Source organism: Pseudorca crassidens, chromosome 16 (genome assembly GCF_039906515.1).
Source record: "Pseudorca crassidens isolate mPseCra1 chromosome 16, mPseCra1.hap1, whole genome shotgun sequence".
NCBI classification, from domain to species: Eukaryota; Metazoa; Chordata; class Mammalia; order Artiodactyla; family Delphinidae; genus Pseudorca; species Pseudorca crassidens.
The window spans coordinates 46,585,314-46,608,040 of record NC_090311.1 but is presented as its reverse complement, the minus strand read 5'-3'; the positions used below and the strand labels follow the sequence as shown (position 1 = coordinate 46,608,040).

The window sequence follows — 22,727 nt, the reverse complement described above, 5'->3', positions numbered from 1 at the left end:
GACTTAGAGACCCTGTGTTACTGTGGTACCCAGGAAGGAGCTGCCTGAGGAGGTGACAGGTGAGCTGAGACTGAATGATGAGAAGGGCCAGGCCAGGCCAGTCCTGCAGGCCAGAGAGAGAGGACGTTTTCACCCCAGTTGCACCATGAGGGCTCTGGAGGGTTTCAGCAAGGCTATAGCTTGTGTTTACTGAGCAACCATCATATGCGTGGAACTATTCTAAGCATGTTATGTGTATTTTCTCTTCTAATCCTTGTACCAGCCTGGGAGGTAATGGGTAGGAAAGTGACTCCCCAGGAGGTTAAGCAACTTGCTCAAGGTTGTGTGGCTAATGGGGAGGAGAGAGACTCGGGCTTGAAGCCAGGCTCCTCTTCTTGGTGTCTGGGGAAGGTCCCTCCGAAAACCTCCTATCTTAACTTTAAAGTGGAGAGAAAATGCATAAATTATAGAGTTGAATGAAGAGTCAATAAGACAATGCGTGCCAAGCACCTAGCATAGTGCCCTAGCATAGCGGTAGGTGCTCAAAATACGATAGCGTTCATTGCTACTGCTATTACCTCCTTATTTAGCACCGTATAAAAAGCACCTGGATGAAAAGGCCTAGAGCAGAGGGGAGGAAGACGCACAGACGATGATGACACAATAATCATTTTATGCGCGGGCACTACCTGGAAGCAAGTAGGGTCTTATGGAAGCCTGAAGGGGTGGAAGGCTTAGAACCCCAGTAGGAATATTCCAGGCAGAAAGGGTGGGGTCACTCCCCACAGAGGAGGCAGGAAGCAGTGTGGTCTATGCAAGAATCGTAGTACTAGACAGCTCAGTATTTACACTCCTTGGTTCCTAGCCCAGTTTGGGCTCCCATTTATCCAAAGCCTTGCTCTTTCTCGCCCCATTCAGGCTGCATGCAGGACGGCACAGCACTGGGGGACGTGCAACTCCCTCCCTGGGCTGATGGGGACCCACGGAAATTCATCAGCCTGCATAGACAAGTGAGTTGAGTGGGGTCATGGCAGAGTCCCTGGTATCCTGAATGAGGACCTCAGGGTGCCCTCAGTGTTCATGGAGACTTTCTGCCCGAGTGGATGGCTGTGATAAGCACTTCTGAGGCTCTTATATCTGGAGGGCCCAGAGAAGCAGCTGGGTCCCGTGCCCCGGATTGGCAGGAGAAGGCTTGGGTTCTGGGCTCTTTTAAGAGCTCCATTAGGCTTTGCCCTTGTGCCAATTGTTGTGGGACTCATGGGGGAAGCAAATTCAGATTCTTGTTGGATGGAGGGCAAGTCAGTGCCCTTAGCCAACTCTACGCACAGGGCCAAGCCCTGGGCCATGTTGCCCAGTATAGGTCAGGGGGCTGGAGGCTCCAAGGGGCTCCCACTGGCCAAAAGATTTGCCAGGACTGGGGAGGCCTTGACTTATAATGCAGAAAGGCTGATGTGGGTAGAGGCCAGAGGCCATTTGGGGTCACGTATCCTGGATCAAATACCTGCGTTAGCATAAACACATGACAGCCTGTTCAATGTCAACATCATTAGTCATCAGGGAAACATACACTAAAACCACGAGGTGCTACTACACATGCACAAGAATGGCTAAAATTTAAAGTACTGCTAAAACCAAGAGTTACGCAAGAATGTGGAGCAAGCAGAATTCATCATGCATAGCTGGTGGGGAAAAAATGGTATAGCCACTTTGGAAAAGAGCTTGGTCATTTCTTATGAAGTTGAAGATGCTTTTGCCGTATTGCCCAGCAATTCCACTCGTAGGTGTTTACCCAAGAGAAACGGAAACTTGTCCACAGAAAGATGTGTACATAAATATTCATCAGTTTTATTTATACTAGTCAAAAAGAAAAGACAACCCAAATGTCTATCACTGGTAAATGGCTAAACAGGTGATACATCCATACAATGGAATATTACTTAGCAACAAAAAGGAACAGATTATGGGTACATGAACCAACAGGATGAATCTCGAAAGCATTGTCCTGAGCAAAAGTAGCCCCAACCCAAAGCTCCATATACTGTGGGATTCTATTTTTGTGACTTGTTTGAAAAGGTAAACTGTGGAAGCAGAAAGCAGGTCAGGGGTTAGTCTGGGTAGGAGATGAGCAAAAAGGAGCAGAAGAGAACTTTTTGAGTTGACGTAAATATTCTATATCTTGATTATGGTGTTGGTTACATGACTAACATGCATTTTTTAGGACACATTAAACTGTACATTTAGGGCAAATTTTATTGGCAGCAGGCCTGACTAGTAACAACAAAGCTGTGTCTTTTCCTCTGTCCTTCTCCCTTGGCGAGGAGAAAGTTCTTCCCTGGTTTATCCTTGCCTCTGGGAATTCGGTAACGGCAGTCATCTCACCTCCTGCGGCATTACCCATGTGTGGCCTTCTCAAAACCACTTTGGCCATGTGCCTCAGAAAATTAACCTGGCCCAGGTGACCTGATTTTCCCAAGCCCAAGTGTAAGTGTGCATGTCCTCCCAAAGGATCGATAAGGGGAGCCCAGACAATTCCAAATGAACATCTTTGGGTTCTGGGGACCAAGCTTTGGAGCTGGGCTCTACTCAGCAGAAACATGTGCCATCTCTCAGGTGAACTGGGACATCAAAACACAGGCCCACATTCCTTCTTTTTTTTTGCGGTACGCGGGCCTCTCACTGTTGTGGCCTCTCCCATTGCGGAGCACAGGCTCCGGACGCGCAGGCTCAGCGGCCATGGCTCACGGGCCCAGCCGCTCCGCGGCATGTAGGATCTTCCCGGACCGGGGCACGAACCCGTGTCCCCTGCATCGGCAGGCGGACTCTCAACCACTGCACCACCAGGGAAGCCCCCACATTTCTTCTTGCTCAAGGTTATTTTATGGACTGGACAGGCTAGTCAGACCTGTTGTGCCACACTAGCTGGAGGCAGGAATCAGGTGGTCCTCAGATGGACTGCATGTCTGCTGCTTAGTGCTCATCCAACCCAGGGAGGCATCCCTCATCTTTCCTGTGCTGATCTGGCGTCCTGAACCACATGACCCGTCCTGATCTGGGCAGAGGGCCCATGAGTCCATGAGACACCTGTGTTTTTCATGCTCTTTGGGTTTTGGTTCCAGGCTTTGGAAAGTGACTTTGTCAGTGCCAACCTGCACCACTGGATAGACCTCATCTTTGGGTACAAGCAGCAAGGGTCAGCCGCAGTGGAGGCTGTTAATATCTTCCACCCCTACTTCTACGGCGACAAAATGGACCTCAGCAGCGTCAGTGACCCCCTGATCAGAAGCACCATCCTGGGGTTCGTCAGCAACTTTGGACAAGTGCCCAGACAGGTACAGCGTGCCGTGGCCTTCGTCTTGCTTTCTTAAAGGAGTGTGTGCAGGATGAGCTTGGATGGGAGGGAGAGTGAGGAGTAAGCAAGGACTGGAGAGGCAAAATGGTCCTCAGTCATCTCCCTGCGCCTTTGATGTCACGGCTCAACCCTCCATTACCATCTGATGTCGATGGAGGTGATGATATCGTTAATGATAATGATGAAGGCAACATCCATCTGTGACCATGTGATAGACTCTATGATAAACACACAAGATATAATTCTTTATATGTGTATCTACCCTGTAGGGTTGTTGTGAAGATCCAACGAGTTAAGATACCAAGTGCTTGAAAGTGCCTGAAACACGATAAGCCTTCAACAAATATTAGTTATTCTTGTGATACCTCACTGAATCCTCTCATAAGCTCTGGGTATGGGGATTGTACAGATCAGGAAACTGAGGCTCAGAGAGGCTAAATAAATAACTTGCCTACAGTTGTACCATTAGCAGGTGACAGTGGCGAGATCTCACCCCATCTGTCTGGCTCCAAAGCCTATGCCATATTGGCCCCATTGTGAGAGCATCCAAATTCTGCCCCAGGGCCCCTGGTGAAATGGTAGGGGCCTTACATGGGCCTTTGGCTCCATCACCTCCATCCGCATCAGGATGGTCCCGTAGTGATGTGAGGCTGTGCCTTTACAATGACATCCTGATGCTTATTTAACTGATCTCAGCCCTCTTCAACTTCACACTCCCATTTGGTGTAGTGATGTTTTATCCCTGAGCACAGCCATCTGGGTTCAGAAGCACAGCCCCACGGACTGTGGGGTCCCAGCCTGGGCAGTCAGGAACCACACTAGGAAATGAGTGCGTAGACCCAGTCAACTCCAGAACCATCCTGGGCATCAGCTTTCCCCACATGGAACCATGAGGCTTGGACGGGCTCATCTAATAACATCTCTTCTGTCTGGCCTTATTGTGACATGCCCAGGTTTGCTCAGCTCCTAGGTAAGGGAAACGTGGAAGGGCCTGAGGGTGACTTGGAGAACAGACCGCACATCCAAATGCGGGTTTGGCCAAGGAAGGCTTTGTAGAAAGGAGAGAATTGCAGGAATGAAGGTTGGGTAGCCAAATAGTTTCATTTTTTTAATTTTAAAAATATTATAATACAGATAAAACAAGTAATTCAAAGTAGCAGTCCACAAGCAAAAATATTTTCACATCAGTGGGGTCATGGAAATCACACAATTTAAATTCTGGTTTTGCTTAATAAGATATTATATGAGCTTGTCAAAAATATTTCTAACAAATCATCAGAATTAGAATTAGAATTCCTCAAGTGGTCCCAGCCTGAAGACAAGATTGAAATGCTTCAGGACCACGCACTGTTCTATCAAGGGGCTGTGCCTGCAAAAACTGTTACAGGGACCCAGCCTGTGGTGCTTTCGTGATTCTGCTGTGAAAGGAGAACATTCTTTAATGCTCATTTAAAAATCATCCTTCTGATTTCTGTTTGTATTGGTCACCCACCCAGCTTTTCTAGACAGTCTAGCATCTGATCTAGGGTTACAACTGAACCAAGGCTGCTCCGAGACCCCCGGGCTGCCTGCTGAGCCCCACCTCTGCCTGTGCACCCAGCCGAGGCCAGCTCCCCCCATATCATGGCGCCCCATGGATGTTTCCATCTGGGAGCAGAGGAATGTGCTGGATGGCTGGAGAGAGCAGCCCGGCGCAAGCCCAGTCTGGGAGGGGAGGGTGGAGAGCTGGAGCTGGCCTCAGCTGCACTCTCTGGCCCAGCAGCACTTCATGCTTTGTCGAGTTTGGCATTAGGGACAATTTGACAGCAGAGATCTAAGAAAAATGAAAATAAGAAAGGCTGCTAATGGGGTTTGCCTGTGCTCTTTGGAATAGTTGAGAGGATGCTATTAAAGGATTCTGTGTTGATGCCCAGATGGGTGGGCCTGCAGAGAGTGTGTAAGGAGAAGGGGAAAATATGAGAAAAAGCTCAAGCAAATGAAGACAGACGTGATCTACGGAGGAAAGGGGATCATTCTGACCCTATGACATGAGAGGCAGCTCTCCCGGGGATCAGGGGCTCCAGCTTGGAGAAGAAGACAGATTTGGCAACCAGGAGGGCTCTCTGCCAGCCCTGCGCCCTGACCTTGAGAAAGTAGAGCCCCAGGCCTTTCACCGGCAACATCCGAAGGTCGAACCAGATGGTTTTGTTTCAGCTCACCTCAGCCCAGGCAGCTCCCAGGGCAGAGGAGCAGCTGCGACTTGCCTGAGGACAACTCCCCTTCTGTCCATCTGTCCTAATGACCCGTGCGGTGCGTGTCTGTCTCCTTGCCTCTGCAGCTCTTTACTAAACCCCACCCGGCCAGGACCACTGCAGGGAAGGCTTCCCCTGGAAAGGACGCCTCCACACCTGTGAGCGTGCCCGGTCACCCACAGCCCTTTCTCTACAGCCTGCCGTCGCTGAGACCCTCCCAGGTCACAGTCAAAGGTGAATACCTGGCCCTGCTTCGTTTGGTGCCCTGTCCCACAGCTGTCCCCTCAGTGACCGGTGTTCCTCTGGAGGTTCAGAGGCACAGGCCCAGGCAGGGGCTTGGGGGCTGATTCTGCATGGCTGTGTCTCCAGGCGTAATGGGAATCTGGGGAGACCTCTGCTCTGGAAGTGTCTGGGACCGCCTCTGTTACACCCTGACTTCTGAAGACTCACCAGTCTGTCTGTCTGTCTGTCTCTCTGAGACATGCACCCCCTCTCTTTCACGTAAGACACATATATGAACACACACATGCAAACACAACACACACACACACGTGCGCGCACACACACACACCCCTCCTCACCTCCAGAGCTAAGTGAGAGGTCCCAGGTTTCCCAAGGGAGGGTTCCAGCCCCCACTCTCGGCACCCGCATTCACTGTTGCTCCTGAGCCTCCAGGTGGACCGGCAGCCACTGGCCAGGAGCATGTGCCCTGGGGCAGATGGCCCGGCTATGAGCCCCAGCCCTGCTTCCTAGAGGAGCTGAGTGTGTGTGAAGTCTGATGTCTGTGCCACCCTGGGGCCTGCACTGCTTTGGGGATGTCTCACCACCTGGAATAATTTTCTGGTCCCAAGGAGTATAAGGTCAGGTTTTGGGGGGGGTTTTCTTTTGAAATCCAAGAACAGTGTCCTTGGCATCTCCATACAAATACTGCGCACTAACCGATTGCATGACTGGACCTCCACCTCCAGACCTGCTAGAGTTGGTGCGTGGAAGGGGCAGGAAGGGCAGAGCCCCCAGGCTCCTCTGGCTGTGTGCTGTCTTCCCCAGAAGCCTGGGCTCCTCCTCCCTTGGCATCAGTCAGAAAGAGACACTCAAGACCTGCATGGCCACATGCATCTTGTATGTGCTAAGTCTGGGGAGGGACCCGGGGCCAGCGTGTAACGTGGCCCCGGAGGGAGGCCCAGGAGGGAGGTACCTTGATGAGGAGCGGCTCGCGCCTGGGCAGGCACTTTGCCAAGTCGGGGTTGGCTGCGCATGGCTCCTCTCTGGGCCCAGCTAAAGCGGGTGTTGCCCTTTGACAAGTCGGCTCCGCCGTACTGACTGGGGGGCAGATATGTACCTTTTCTCTCTAGGCTCGGAATCCCCCAAAGGAGCCATCGGCCACATTGTTCCTACGGAGAAGACCATCCTGGCCGTGGAGACGAACAAGATGCTGCTGCCTCCTCACTGGAGCAGGACCTTCAGCTGGGGCTTTGACGACTTCAGCTGCTGCCTGGGCAGCTACGGCTCTGACAAGGTGAGTGGTGCCGGGGCGCAGGGCAGCCCCAGGGCCGCAGCCTCCTTCCGGTTGGGGCATAGGTGGTAAGGAGACAGGCGAGCCCCAAGCAGCCATGGTCACCCACACCCCTTCCTCCACGTGGCTGTGCCCCCAGCCTGCGACTGTCACCCAGTGTGGGCAGAAAGTCCTGGGGGCTCCTCCAGCCCGGGTCACAGCTTAAACTCAGAAGGGACATGCTGAGTATTCGGCTGCCGCCAGAAGCGAGCCACGCAGTTGCTCGTCCTCTACCCCTGCTTTAGGCCATCCACTTATGTCTACCTTCTTGATGTGGCCCTGGCTACCTCTGGCCTCCTTTGCTACCCTCGCTCCTCTCCCACCCTATCACGTGGCATGAATTCCCTACCCACCAAGCTTCCTCGCCCCTCCCTAGCCTTCCCCCACCTCCTTCACGAGGCAGCCTGTGAAACTGGTCCGAGATGTCACCCCTTCCTGAAAGCTGACTCTGACTTTCCCAGGCCCACGGGGCGTTTTTGCTGTGTCCCCATAGCCTCCTGCTCCCTTGTCTCTCCCCACCTGCTCCTTGTGTGGTGTGAGCTCTTTGGGGACAGACCTGGACGGCCTGGATTTCGTCACCAGGGCTTGTCACGTCCCTCGGCTCCCACAGCACGCAGGCAGGCAGGCTAGCGGCACCATCCAGCCCTGCCTGCACCCCTCCGTCGCCCTGTCCCAGCTCCCTGCCCTGTGCCGGCTCTGGCACCAGTGCTCATCCCACTCGTCTAATCTCCCGCAGATCCTGATGACGTTCGAGAACTTGGCCGCCTGGGGCCGCTGTCTGTGTGCCGTGTGCCCGTCCCCCACGACCATCGTCACCTCTGGGACCAGCGCCGTGGTGTGTGTGTGGGAACTCAGCATGGCCAAAGGTCGCACCACAGGCCTGCACCTCAAGCAGGTACAGTGCCTCTGCAGGTGGGGCGCCTTGGGCAGGTGTGGTGGCTCAGGGCAGGTGTAGTACCTTGGGCAGGTAGGGTGCCTCAGGCAGGTATGGTGCCCTAGCGTGCTCCAGCTCCCGAGCACTGAGAGCCCTGTCTCCCTTGGGAGCAGAGAGCACAGTGAGACACTGAGGGCAGCACATGGCTCTGTGTCACTCAGGGGCACGGTTTCATGCCCTTGGATGGATTTAACAAGCTCACAGGGCCAGTGCCTCCATGGAGACCCACACCTCGGTGAGAGAGGCTGCTTACACGTGAGGGCCAGTGAAACTGGGGTGGTTTTCTTTTTTTTTGCACTAAGGGTCATGTTTGAACATTTGTCACGGGCACCTTTATGTGAATGGCCTCATTTTACCTCCTCAACAACCCTGTGTCCCCATAGCCTGTGGGATAATATAGGAATCATTATCATCCCTACTTCACTGGTGGAAAACCACGTGCAAGGAAGTTAAGTGACATGTCCAAGATCATAGAGCCAGAAAATGAAAGACTATCTCAGAACAGGGGGGGTTGTGGCGGAAGCAGAGGGAAGAGACCTGGAGGCAGACAACTCTTCTGGTCTTACCTCGCAAACCACGGCTGCTCGGAATAATAAACGGAGAGTGGAACCGGCTGCTTGCTTAACTCTGCACATTAACCATAATCTTGGAAAGCAGGTATTGTTAGTCCCACTTTTAGATAAGGAAACTGAGGCTCAGAAAGGTCAGGGTTGCCTTTTAATCTAGGTTTGTCTAACTCTAAGTCTAGTGCTTTCCCCTGTGTATGCTTGAACTTGCTGGAGAATATCGCTAGGGGACATTTCCACCTCCAAAATGCAATTCACGTTTACATCTGTGTTTTAGTGAACCGTATAGCCCCAAAGTAACAAAAAAACGTTAACCGTACAAGGCTCACCACTGACCAGATTTCCTAAACTCAACATGTTTCACTGGAACTGATTCTGGGTTTCTCTGGATGCTTTTCTAGTCACTCAAATCTCCCCAGAGCCTGCCCTTGTCCCCCGGCTCCACCCCCAGCACTCGCGTGGTGCACAGCGACAGGCACTCAGTAAACGTGAGGTGAAGGAATGAATGTGTCAGTGCTGAGGGAGCTGGTTAATCCTGCAGAGGCGGTGGCATCTGCTGAGAGGCAGCTATGTAGGTCAAGTGCAGGCTGCCTTCACCCAGACTCTCACGGGAAGTCCTCCCAAGCCAGCCTTGGAGCCCCCTGTCTTTTCACATCTTCACCTTCCTGACCTATGTGAAGAGACTGTGCACTACCATTATGGGTGTGGAGCATCCCCCTCCCCCAGGCATCACTCCGGGGACAGCAGGAGATCCAGCCCAACCCCAAAGCCACCTTGGGGAGCCGGGGAAGTGACCCACCCCCCATCGCCGCTCCAAGGTCCTGTTTAGTGGCGAAGATGCAGCGTAAAAACCCCGGTACTGACAGCATAACACATAATTTATCATCCTCTCCTAGTTATAAATCAAGAGAAAAAGGGTATCCCACAAGCTCTTGTTTCCTAAGCAAAATAAAACACTTTATCATTTACCTACAGAGGCTGACCTGGCCTTGGGGATCCCCCAGATGGGAAGCTGCTCAGAGGGAGGTCTGTCCCTGACTTGTAGACTTGTAGGCAGAGAAGTCATCATTAAATAGCTTCATTAACAGTTTAAGTGTTTCTTTTCTAAAAATATTACAACATTAAAGACAAATTTCAAAGTTAAACAGTTTTCTATAATCTGTATAAAAGTTCTCATTGTTGCATACTGCCACCCCCAGATATACATATTTATACCATTCTGATCACTGTGTAGATACGTTGATTCTATTTTCACCCAGTGTATCAAATTGGGTCCTCTTTTCTACAGTCTCTGTAATTTACATTTCAATTGTTCCATATTATTCCATCTCCATAAAATTATATTTCAGTTGTTTTATGTCAAGGCACCACAGTTTAATAAACCATTTCTTCTAAAACTAGACAGTTACATAGCTTCCAATTTTAACTTTTAAATAGTGCTTCAGAAAACATCTTATATAGATTGCTGTTTGCTTCTGATTAATGGTTTCCTTATAGTAGATTTCAAGAAGTGGAATTTCAGCGCGGTGACATAACGCTTTCTATAATGGTTCTGTCGCTTTACAGTGCCACCACAATTAATTAGGAATACCCGCCTCACCACAACATATCCAGCGTGGGGAATTATTTTCAGAGGGTTTTATTTTACTTTATTTTATTTATTTTTTGCTACTTGAGTTAGGTATAAGGTGATATAGTGGAGTTATTTTAATTGGCCGTGGAGAAAGGTATTATTCTGAGAAAACAGAAGAGACAATGGAGAACATTTAAAATCGCTGTCCTCCATCATTTTTCCCCAGGCCTTTCCAGATGGGGAGTGGTGCTGGCTGCCTCCAGGTGCTCTAGTTTCCTGGCTGGTGGGAGGCAACAGCCTTACGTAGGTGGACAGTGCCTGTGCGTGCAGTGGTCCCTCACTCCAGCGCCTCCCCTGCAGAAAGCCGGCAGCCCCGGCTCCAGTAACGGACAGCTCACACAGGCTCTGGGCTCACAGCCTCTGTCTCTGAATCCGCAGCACATGCACCTGGGTCCCCTGGCGTGCACTCTCTGGAGTGGTCCTATCCCCTGCGGTCAGAACTTAGCCATCAGGCATAGTTCGTTCTGGGAGGACCACCAGGAAGCTCCTGTCAAACCCTCTGCTTTCCTCTATTCATTTAGACAGTTTCCACTTCCCTAGTATGAATCCAACCTTCTTCCGTGGGTCACATCCAGAACCTTGCCAGCACCATCTGGTTGATGCCGTGTTAGGACCCATGGAGCACAAATGGGAATCTGTGGCAGAACTTTTAATTGCTATGACCAGGCAAAGTGACAGCTTAGAAAAATGACGCTCAGCCTCATTGACCCAAATGAGTGAGTGGTGGACGGTCCTGGGGGTGGAGATTCACCACTAGGTGAGGCAGGGTAGTCACGTTTTAGAACACCACCTCCGCACTTCTCAGGCTGATTCCAGAGGACAGCAGGCACGTGTGTGCACGACAGCTCTCAGACCAGGCTTAGCTGGCAGCCTCTGGGACAGCTGTGATGGAAACTGTGCCGCTGCCAGCAGCAGTGGGCCTGGGGGTACCAGTGTGCCTGGCAGGCCTCCCCAGTGCCTCAGGAACGTGTGCCCAGGGAGCAAGGCCGCTGGCCAGGTCTGGACACGTAACCATCCATAAGCCAAGCCAGACCCTGCACAGGCCAACCTGAGGGCCAAGACTGAGGCCCTGAGTCACCGGCTGCTAGGAAGCGAGACTGGATATGAACCCGGATCCTTTGGACTTGAAAAGTCAACACCTTTTAAACTATGACCTGACCTCCCTGCCTTCTTCCCAGTTTAGTTTCCAGGGGCATGTGTGTTTCTGAGGTTCCCTTAGTGTGATGCTCAAACTTGAGCATGCCTGAAAAATCCCTGGACAGCTTGTGAAAACCCAGGTTTCAGGGCCCCACTCCCAGAGTTTCTGATTCAGTAGATCTGGGTGGGACCAAGAATTCACATTTCTGACAAGTTCCCAGATGATGCTTGTGCTGCTGGCTGGGACCCCACACATTACAAGTCAGTGCCCTTTGCATATTAATAGCGGTGTGTGTTGCTTCTGGATGCAAGGTAGTGTAGGAGAGCACAGAGCATGAGGATGCTGCTGGTGTCTCTGTCTGGGTTATGATGAAAGGACTGCTGACTCTCCCCAGCTGAGTGTCAACCCTGGAAAGTGATGGTACTGAGAAGCCAGCCATTGACCCATGAACACACACACACACACACACACACACACACACACACACACACACACACACAGACTTTGGAATCACTGAGTCACTCTGAGTCTCTGTTTCCTCATCTGGGGCCCAACAGTAAAAGGGAGAGTGGAACATCTCCCCAAGTAGCTGGGTTAAGGGTCCCTCGCATAACGTGTGGTTCCGTCCCCTGTCGCTAGGCCTTGTATGGACACACACAGGCTGTCACATGCCTGGCAGCATCGGTAACCTTCAGCCTCCTGGTGAGTGGCTCCCAAGACTGCTCATGTATCCTGTGGGACCTGGACCACCTCAGCCGTGTAGCCTGCCTGCCCACCCACAGGGAGAGCATATCTGCCGTTGCCATCAGCGATGTGTCGGTGAGGCCCCTCTTTCTCAAATGTCTGTGTCCTCAACATGTCCATGATTCTGCACGCTGGCGTGGTGGCCAGTGCCCCGAGAGGAAACCTAGGGGCAAAGACCACCCCAGAGTATTGGGAGACCCCAGATGTGTGGAACATTCTCTACACAGGCAGAGTAGAGCCATCAACGAGTCTCAATTTGGGTCTTGATTTTATTTTTTTGCTTCTTTATTTTTTTTCCTTCAGTGGCTGGGGTAGTGGGAGGTGTCTGTTCTAACACAGGCGTCAGGGAGTTGGAGCAGGAAGTTGGCTTTGGTGAGAGATCTTCTGGGTTGCCTGACTAATTCAGCTAGCTGACTGCAAATCTGTGTTGACTCAGCAGGTGCCTCTGGTCTCCAAGGCAGGAAGTGCCTCTGCTTGTCCCTCCATGCTGGCTACCAAAGATAAGCCTGTCAGGAACGTGTGTGTGTGTGTGTGTGTGTGTGTGTGTGTGTGTGATAGACTAATACATATATATATATATATATGTATATATATATCAGTGTATACATATATCAGTGATATATATCAGTGTATACCTATATCAGTGATATATATCAGTGTATACATATATCAGTGATATATATCAGTGTATACATATATCAGTGATATATACATATATCAGTGTATACATATATCAGTGATATATATCAGTGTATACATATATCAGTGATATATACATATATCAGTGTATACATACATCAGTGATATATATCAGTGTATACATATATCAGTGATATATACATATATCAGTGTATACATACATCAGTGATATATATCAGTGTATACATATATCAGTGATATATACATATATCAGTGTATACATATATCAGTGATATATATCAGTGTATACATATATCAGTGTATACATATATCAGTGATATATATCAGTGTATACATATATCAGTGATATATACATATATCAGTGTATACATACATCAGTGATATATATCAGTGTATACATATATCAGTGATATATACATATATCAGTGTATACATATATCAGTGATATATATCAGTGTATACATACATCAGTGATATATATCAGTGTATACATATATCAGTGATATATACATATATCAGTGTATACATACATCAGTGATATATATGTATCTATCTCAGTGTGGAGCTTCTTCTACACTGGAATCCCCATCATAGGGTATAGGGTTTTCTGAGGATCCAGAGACTCTGCATCTGCTAATAGAAAAACCTAGGGGCCTGGAGCCTGGACAGACTGAGCAGGGGTACCACAGGAGGAGGAAGAGATGATGAAGGAGCCTCCTGGTGCTAATTTGGCTGAAAGTGGTGATCCAGATAGGCTTGGATCCAGGATGAATGTTAGATGGGCACATGGATGACGGTGGATGGATGATGGATGGATGGACGGATGGTGGGTGAACGGATGAATGGGTGCATATACTGGGGAAACCACCAAGCCCTGATCTGGGAGAAAATAAATTCATAAGGAATTATGTCCCCAGACCTCAGAGAAGACTGATATCAGGACCACAACTTGTTTAACTCAGCTTGTCCTGGAGCTGGTTGAGCTCACCGAGTGCCTGCTGGGCCCCGCGCTGGGTGCTTGGTAGAGGTGTATCAGACATGGTCCCTGGCCTCAGGCAGACTCCACCAAACGATTCAGGAAAGGACATGATGGAGCCCAGCCCAGAGGGCTGCAGAGGGGCAGGGAGCTCCCTACATCCCTGCTGTGGTCAGGGCAGGGTTCAGAGGCATGGCCCCAGATGGCTCTTGGGGTCCTTGGTGGGTCCTTGGTGGCAGTGACCGCTGCTCTGTTGGGCACAAAATAGACAAGGACTTGAGAAGAAAACACTCTGGACATAAACATTTCAGAAGATGCAATGGGCAGATTTCTCCTCAGAAATTCCCCCTGGGGCGGTGGGGGGAAGTTTGCCCCATTTTATGAGCCACATGCAGTCATTCAAACCTCTGTAACTTGCCCTCCACCAGGTGTCATCCAAAGCTGCTTCATGGGGACAGGGCTGGCCAGCCAGGTGTGGACCCTGTGTCCAGGCCAGGGGTGGTGTGCAGGCTGGGTCTTCTATGCCAGTCAGTACGCTGCCAGGGAGAGGGCTGTGGGAGGAGCCCAAAGGGTGAGCCAGCCGGTCTGAGCTGGGGACAGCAGTATCCAAACACTTGACTGCAGTATGAAGAGAACCAGAAATGTACACTTGTGTGAAAACACAGCAGACCTATGAGTCTGCTGGGAAGAAGTGGGTATCTTAGGAGGTCTGGGAGTACCTTGGTTAGTCCTCAGAAGATGACACGTTGAGGGTGCTTATGTGTACAGACCGAGTGGCTGGGCAGATGGGGAGGCAGCGACTCCTGCCTGAAGTGAAGCCCGCTCTCACTGCTGCAGGGCACCATCGTCTCCTGTGCGGGAGCCCACCTGTCGCTGTGGAGTGTCAACGGACAACCCTTGGCCAGCATTACCACGGCCTGGGGCCCAGGAGGAGTCATAACCTGCTGCTGCGTGATGGAGGGGCCAGCATGGGACACGAGCCATGCCATCATCACAGGGAGTCAGGATGGCGTGGTCCGGGTAGGTGTGTCTTGGGCAGGATGAGGGCATGGTACAAGAAATGTGTTCATCTCCATTCTACCCACTTCCTCTAAGGGTCAAATCTGCAGGCTGCATTTAAGACCATCCCAGACCACGTCCCCACACAGCAAGTGAGGGCAAAGGCAAGGCTCTTTCCAGGCAAAAAGTAAATACATAAAATTATATAATAGATAAAATTATATAAAATTTTATACATACATATACTCATACAATGAAATACATACTTACTGTCACAAGGTATAAAAGCTGAATGGTCAAATGCATAAGAACATAGGCCATTACTGAAAAGAGACATTTGGGCCATCCTTTCATCCATCCATCCATCCACTAATCCATCCACCCATCCAACTATTTATCTCTCTACCTACTCATCCATCCATTCACTATTCCATTCATTCATCCATCCTTTCATTCTTCCATCCATCCTTCCACCTACCCATCTACCCACTCATATGTCCCTGCAACTATCCATCCATCTATCCACCTAACATTCACTGAACTCTGGCTCTGTACCAAGTTCCTACAAGCCGTAGGGGACACAGAGATTAATAATAAACAGGCCCTTGTTCTCAAGATGCTCACATTCTAGAAGGGAAGACAAACAGAAAATACATGAATATGGTTCATGCTATGACTGGGATAATCAAAGAGTGCCATGGATCCTCTGAGGAGGGCCATGGACAGAGAGATCATCAAGAAACCAAGAAGACAACGAAGGAGAAACACTGAGGTGGGAGGTGTAGCACGGAGAACAAAATACAGTAATTTTTCCGAGACTGACAGGGAGGAGGAAGGAATGAATAAGATAAGGAATAATTAAGAGCCCTACTCAAGAAACTGGCACTTGAAATCCACAGTTTGTGAGACGAAATGTCAATTGAATGCCACTAGGTATTCAAGAAAATGCCCTTTGAATTCTCACTGTGTGCCAGGACGGCTAAAACGCAGCCCTGTCCTCCCGGAGCCTCCACGCCCAAAGTCTCAGAATAATCATGGAGGTGATGCGTCAGGAAGCAGAATGAGTAGCGTGGTGGGGGTCCAAGGGGAGCATGGATTTATTTCCAGCAGAGAGTGGTGGCATTTCAGCGGAGCCCTGAGGATGAGGAGAGGTCGGGGCATATGGAGAAGGCCATGCAGGCCGGCGCACCAGCGTGCGTGCACAGGAGAGTTGACTGAGGGGAACCCCCCAAGAAATCTCCTAACAGGGCCCCATCCGTCGGCTGGGAGGGCCAGGGTCGCTGCAGAGAGCAGGGTGTCCTGGGTTGGCCAGAACATGAGGAGGCAACGGAAGTCCAGGCTGGGTGGGTCGTGGTCGGCACTGTGGGTCCGTGAGAGGAGCCTGGGCGGCTGGGCAGCAGCTGCCTTTCCTTCGTGGGGCCCCCAGCGCAGGAGCGTGAGTCTTCCAGGGGCTCAGCCCTCGTCCACGCAGCGCAGTGACTCCCGGGATGGCTTGGCACTGGGCTAGACCCGGCACGGTGCTCACAGCAGCATGTAAGTGGAGGCTGCTCGTTGTCCTGTGGGGACAGAAAGTCCAGGCTCAGCAAGTGGGGTGCCGTCTCTGCTCAGCCTGAGGGCGCCCACTTCAGGCCTGGGACCAAGGACCAGACACAGAGGACGGGAGGCCCTGCTGCTGAGTGGTGAGGGAGGCTTCCAGGGATGGTGGCAGGCAGACAGGACGGCACTAGCTGAGTAAGATGATAGTAAGCTGGCTGCTGAGTCTCGTCCCTGTAGGTAAGGGGTCGGGGAGATGCCCCATGACCCAGAGGTGGGGAGGGAACTCGCTCAGGCTACAGCTGTGCTCGGCCAAACCTCCGCACAGGGAAACTGAAGCCTAAGCAGGCTTTTCTCCCGAGAATATGGCAACATCAAAAGTGAGAGGGGGCCATGCCCCGCTTCCCTCAGGGTCCCCCAGGTGTGGAGGAGTGGATGGGCCCCGAGCCTGCAGACAGGTTCACTGCCCCAGCCCATGGCGTGTTCTCTGTTCTGGACAGATCTGGAAGACCGAGGAGCTGAAGATGTCTGTTCCTGAGCAGGCAGCGCCAGAGGGGCCCTGGGCTGCACCTCCAAGCCCCAGAGGTAACTGCTGTGCTAGTGATGCCTGTGGGGCGCCCTTGGCTTGCTCAGCCCTCCCTCCCCTCTCCTCTCCTTGGCCCGAGGGCTGCAGCTCCATCCAGGCCTGCAGAGCCCAGGGAAGCCATTGAGTCTCTTGGGATGTTGCCAAGCTTGCAGGTGAGGAGCACGTTTCCCGAGAGCTGCTGGTGGAGTGTGAAGCGGTGTTTCAAAGCCTCCCTGAGCACCAGACTCATGCTGCAGGGGTCAGCGAGCTCTGGGATGCTTCTCGGGCGTGTGAACACTGGTGACGGTGGTTGTGGGGCTCCGGAGCCCCAGGAGGGGGACACACCCAGCAGGGCTTGGTTTGATGCTCTCCGTCTTCCTGGGTGACTCTTAAATGCCAAACTTCCCAGCCCAGGACTTGGATCCAGCTGGCTGTTGGCCTGGACTGCCAGGCTGCAGACAGGAGCAGGGACGGCTTTGCTATGTCCCGGGGAGAGGAAGTGGTTCCATAGGCCCCCGTCTGCCCTGCTGATCCTGACTCAGCCCCGCTACTCTCCATGGCAAGTTCCTCAAAGTGGGTCTGAGGATCATCTGCGTCAGCATCGCCCAGGAGGCTCATGGAACATTGAGATCCGGGACCTGTTCTCAACCCAACCTCAGGGAAAAGGTTGGAGGTGGTCAGAGTTCCCATGTCTAACAAGTCCCCAGGTGAGTGGTGGTGTCGCCGAAGTAAGAGAACCACCGTCCTGCAGCAGAGCCCTCTTTGGTTGTGGCAGCTGGGCCTGAAACAAGAAAATCCGTTCTCCCTTCTGCCATCATGGCCTCTGGCACCAGCACCACCATGGCCACCATCGCAGAGCTGTGAGGGAGAGAGGTGACCGTGAGCAGTGTCCACTGTGCATGCTTCCCGTGCATTTTCTTATTTCTCACGGCAACCCCACGAGGAAGATACTACGATGACACCTGTGTGAGAAATAAGGAAACTGAGGCAAGGAGCAGTCCAGCAACTTGCCCAAAGTGACCCAGAAGCGCATTACTACTATCGTTCTCATTTCTGCCGCCAGAGTAGACACGCCCACTGCCAGAACGAGCTCAGCCACCGGCACCAGCCCGTTCCCTCCAGGATGAGCGCAGGCACAAACCTCACCACCAAGGCTGTCACCTCCTCTTCTCACCTCCCTGGGGCCCCGCCATCACCTCCTCCAGTGCAGCCAAGCTTTCTCAGTTCTGTCTTCGCCAAAGGTTCTGGCGCAGAACTGAGACATCCTTCTTCGTGCCCACGATTCAAGAAAGCACGTTACCATGATGTGAGAACTCTCCTGTCATCATGAGTCCTTCTGGTTTGCTCTACATTTCAGGACCCACATCCACTAGAGAGAATTTTCCAGGTTGTGGAGGGTTGCCTTCTAAAGGGAGTAGCTATTTTTAGTTAGTTCATTTCTGAAATGTGCTCCGCACGTCCTTGATTCATTTAGTCACTGATTCATGGATTCTTTATTCACATAGGAGGGGCATTTGCTCAGCCCCTACTAGGTCCTGAGATCTACATGGGAATCCCTTTCCTCAAGATAACACCATCTGGAAGCCCTTGTCCACAACCTGGGCCAACCAGAGTGGTGACCCTACAAGAATCTACAACCACTGTGGATTCAGTTCACTGGTCCTAAGACCTCTAGGGCCCTTTGGGACCACAAGGAATCAGCCCATCTTAGTGTAAAAAGAGACGCGTGAGGATTGCGCACTCTAGGGAGCTCACGGCACTTCTTTGGAGAACAGGGACCAAACTCTCTCCCCTGCCTCCACCCACTCAGCAAGTACGAGGTTCTTATCCTCTGCCTGTTCATGAAGAGATTCTGTGGCACACCTGCTTGAGAGCACACCACTTCAGTCTTGGGCTCAGCTACCCACTTCTGAAGCTTCCAAGCTCCCATAAGCTAAAGGTATTAGCTCAGCCCCTGGTTGATACGTGGATGTCTGAGCAGGAATGCTGGTTGCGTGGGTGGGTGGATGGATGGTGGGACAGACAGACAAAGGGCACCTCAGAGCCATTCCGTTGGTTCTGGAAGTGCCAATGGATTCACAGGTTTCTACTCAGGATGGACAAGGCTGTGCTCATTGGGAATGGGGTCTCGTGAAATGAGAAGATGAAAATCAGGAAACAAGGCTCTAGACCCAGCTGCGTCTCCAGCAACCTCTTAGGCCCTCAGTTTCATCAATAGAGGTACTTCCTGTACATCCTAACTCGTAGGAAGCAGATGACAGAAAGATAATAGACGTAGTCCAAGATCTACTCAACAAAATGTAGTTCATCATTATCATTTTCTTGGACTACTAAGAGACTTCTCCCCTAACACACCAGCTGATGACATTAGGGGACTTACAAGATGGTGTCAGGTGGACAGGAGCCCCAGGCCCACATCCTTCCCATGCTGTTTGTCCTGACCTGCCTGAGGTCACAGCTGTCAAGTAGAATTAACTGCCAGGGTTGCAGTTACAGTTCAAGGGAGGATTTGGATGAAATGACACAAGGGCACAGACATACTCATAAAACTCAGGCTGGGCCACCGCGTAGAGTTAGCAAATCCACGTGCAGATTTACAGGCCTGAGCCACCGGAGGGCTGCTTGTTCTCATAATATTGCTTATAACTGTTTTGTTGGAAGGGGACCAGTACTGGGCCTGACACACAGATGTTTGCACGTCTCTTGGTGTGTCTATTACTGCATTCCTCAAATACCTTAAGGGGCAAGAAAGGAGTTCTTTGAGGGTATTGAGGATATTAAGGTTACTGCATTTGTGTGCAGATGTAATCTGATTTCTGCCTGGAATTCATTTATTTGTCATTTGCAGCAAGGACCAACCCAGTTGAGTCCAATTTATTTTGGGAATCGCTCCATAGATTTGGGCTCAATCTGGTACATAAAAAATGCTTGGGAAAAGCTTGGTTTTTGGATTTTTGCACAAACACAAAATGCACAGAGCTGCCTGCCACCCTGGGACAGCTGGGGCAGCTGCACCACTCCTGCCCTGACTCCGACCAAGTGACTTTGCAGAGACAGACCCAGCTGACGTCTCTCCACCTCACCCTCCAAGAAGCAATTACTGTCTGTCCCCAAATACAGTCATTAAAATGACTGAAGTAACAATCATTGAGTTATATTTTTTGAAAAAACGTTCTCTGCATTTAATTATTGGTTGTGGCGTGAGAGGATTTAGATAAGTTGATAATGCCGACTTTATGTAATTTATTTTTACTAAGCAATTATGGGCTGCATTACATTCCTGGCAGCAAGGTATTGTGGGGCATCTTATTAAGCATAAAGCCAGTAAACACTGATGAACAATTTTGCTGAACTAGGCATGCAATTTAGAAAGCAATAATACACAAATCCAATTTGGTACACAATGGATACCGCAGCACGTCAGCACATGTAACTATCACAGCCTGCAAATTAAATTGGGACGGCCCTTTTTGCAACAGCACAGACCAAGATTAAATATATTTTCCCCCTCAATTTAACAAGTTGCTGACCACAAATATAAATATATGTGTATGTGTTTGTGGCCCTGCGTGTAGACGTACACATGCACGTGTGTGAAAACGCTTGGGTTTTCTAACTCCCCTCGCACACTCCTCACAGGTCACAGGTGGGAGAAGAATCTTGCCCTCTGCAGAGAGCTGGATGTCAGCGTTGCCTTGACAGGGAAGCCCAGCAAGGCCAGCTCTGCGGTGACAGCTCTGGCTGTGTCCAGGTAACGACGGGCTGGCTGCTCCCGGCCTCCAGCAGAGGGCGCTGTGCCACCCCTAGGAAAGCCCTGGCTGTTCTGCTCAGGCCTCCCTGGCCCTGGGAGGTGGCCTTGCTACAGGGACCCAGGAACCCAGAGGGGCCCAGCATATACAGCATACAGGCGAGGCGGCCGCGTAGGGCCCTAGGAAATGGTTTTTGACACACACATTCTTGCTTTTCCTCTCTCTCACTCTCTTGAATATCTATGAATTCATAAAGAAATCAGGAGGTAAAAGTATATTGTTTTGTGATTTTATCCTAAAGAGGGACTTTTTTCCTCAGGTCCACTGCCAATGGTTAACATTTGGTATAATGATTATCCTACGTTACAGAAATTGCCTTTCAAGGGCTCTAAGCCAATGTGGAATAGACAAGTGTCAGATACGACGTTTGACGTTTGGCTACATTGTTTTATTTTTCACAATTACCCGGTGGCGGTGCTTACTGTCATTAGCCAATTCTACTCACTAGGAGTGTAGTCTCGGGGGGCCAGACCTTCAGGAGCCACTGTCCTTCCCTCCCTGCCCTGGAGGGGGCCATTTGGGGTCCGTGGTGGTGGGAATGCCGGGCTGAGGCGGGGTGGCTCAGGCTGGAGTCTGTGGGTAGGGACAGAAGGCCCTGAGCCCTAATTCTTTGCTGGAGAACTTGTCCTTCCTTCTACCCACCAGCCTGACTGCGTATCAGCTCGAGGGAGAAGTTGAGGGCCTCGCCCTCCTCCCTGGAGCCCTGCTCTCTGGGAGCGTCCCCTCAGTGCTTTGCGAGCCACAAGCCTCCTAGTTCAAAGTTGTCCCCGGTTCAAAAGACTCTCCGGTGGGTCAGCTCCCCCCGCTTCGGGTGGAGGCCAGGTACAGGCTCCTGGGGTCCTGGACTGAAGCCCCACGTTGTAACACCGTGCGCGCAGGCTGCACAGGCTTGCTCTAACGTGCTTGTCTGTTCTTTCTCTTCCCAAGAAACCAGACCAAACTCCTGGTCGGCGATGAGAGGGGGAGAATATTCTGCTGGTCCACAGAGGGTTAGGAGGCGAGAGCTGGTGGAGGCGCTGGCACGGCAGCCGTGTGCCCTGAGGGGCAGCAACACCAAGCAGAAGGCGCAGACTCAGTGCCAGGGGCGCCAAGGAAACCCCCAGCCTCCCTTCCGAAAGGTCCCCAAGGATGTGGCCCCTGGCCGCTAGAGCTACACGCCCTGAACTTTGGCCTTGGATTGCACAGGGATGCACTTCTACAAAACAGATACACGCGCCCATCGGGGCCCGTGAGCAGAGCACTGGAAAGCGTGGCGCGAGGGTGCTAACCGGCGCACGAAATCACACGTGACTCACTTTTCATAGGGCTTGCTGCACTGGAAAAACACTGGGCCGCTTACTGGAAACTAATGGGAAAGACTGTATTGTTGTTATTTTACTAAAACAACTATTTTCCAAACACAAGAGGGCTCTTGAGTTTAAAATTTCCACCCTTTCCCACTGAGGTATTTGTAGCCCCACACTTAGAAAGGCCTCAGGGACGCACAGCCCCCTTTCAGAGTGTCTCTCCGCCCCTCCAGCTCCCCCGGGTGGAATCTGGCTCCTCCCGTGGTCTTGCTTGCTGTGTGGGGGGACCTTAGCGTCGGGAGCAGGGGCCCACACTCGAGGCCCAGCGGCCGTGGCTGGGCTCAGGCCACGGACGCAATGGCTGCCCACCGCAGGCGTAGGCCAGTCAGCTGGGAGGACACACCCTGCCTGGAGTGCCTGCTCCCACTCTGCACCCCACAAGCAGGTGGTGGGTCCCAGCTGGGCTCGCTCTTGGCAGGTTTTTCCAGGGACCTGTCCGTACAAGGTCAAGGGCCCCAGTCCACGTGCTGGTTTTGAGTTGCAGCTCATCTCGCGAGAATCTGGACTGCCATGTGACTTTGGTTCTCCATCTGAAAGTACATGGCAGTGGGTATTAGCCCCTCTGAGGAATTCCAGTACCTTAAGGTGCAGGCGTTGGATACTGAAGGCATCACCCTCATTCTCACGTCTTCTCCTCACCCCCAGCCTTCTGGAAGCCTTGAAAGGAAATTCACCTGCCTCTTCAATGAAATCCAGCTAAGGTGGGCGTACAG

The 22,727-nt window shown here is 51.5% G+C and overlaps 1 protein-coding gene across 2 annotated transcripts in view; it reads left to right on the top strand.

The window, feature by feature from the left end:
- The window catches only part of WDFY4 (WDFY family member 4), a 280,347-nt gene extending 258,286 nt beyond the window's left edge, over positions 1–22,061 (top strand). The window contains exons 53-62 of one of the 2 annotated variants that reach the window (XM_067710249.1): positions 898–989; positions 3,096–3,308; positions 5,646–5,793; positions 6,912–7,075; positions 7,848–8,006; positions 12,022–12,201; positions 14,600–14,782; positions 16,795–16,879; positions 20,499–20,610; positions 21,596–22,061. In XM_067710249.1, the coding sequence (XP_067566350.1) occupies positions 898–989; positions 3,096–3,308; positions 5,646–5,793; positions 6,912–7,075; positions 7,848–8,006; positions 12,022–12,201; positions 14,600–14,782; positions 16,795–16,879; positions 20,499–20,610; positions 21,596–21,662 (1,403 nt within the window). In that variant the 3' untranslated portion in view covers positions 21,663–22,061. Of the gene's footprint in view, positions 1–897; positions 990–3,095; positions 3,309–5,645; positions 5,794–6,890; positions 7,076–7,847; positions 8,007–12,021; positions 12,202–14,599; positions 14,783–16,794; positions 16,880–20,498; positions 20,611–21,595 lie in introns of both variants that reach the window. The other variant, XM_067710248.1, reaches the window with a different exon arrangement.
- The last annotated feature ends 666 nt before the right edge of the window (positions 22,062–22,727 follow it).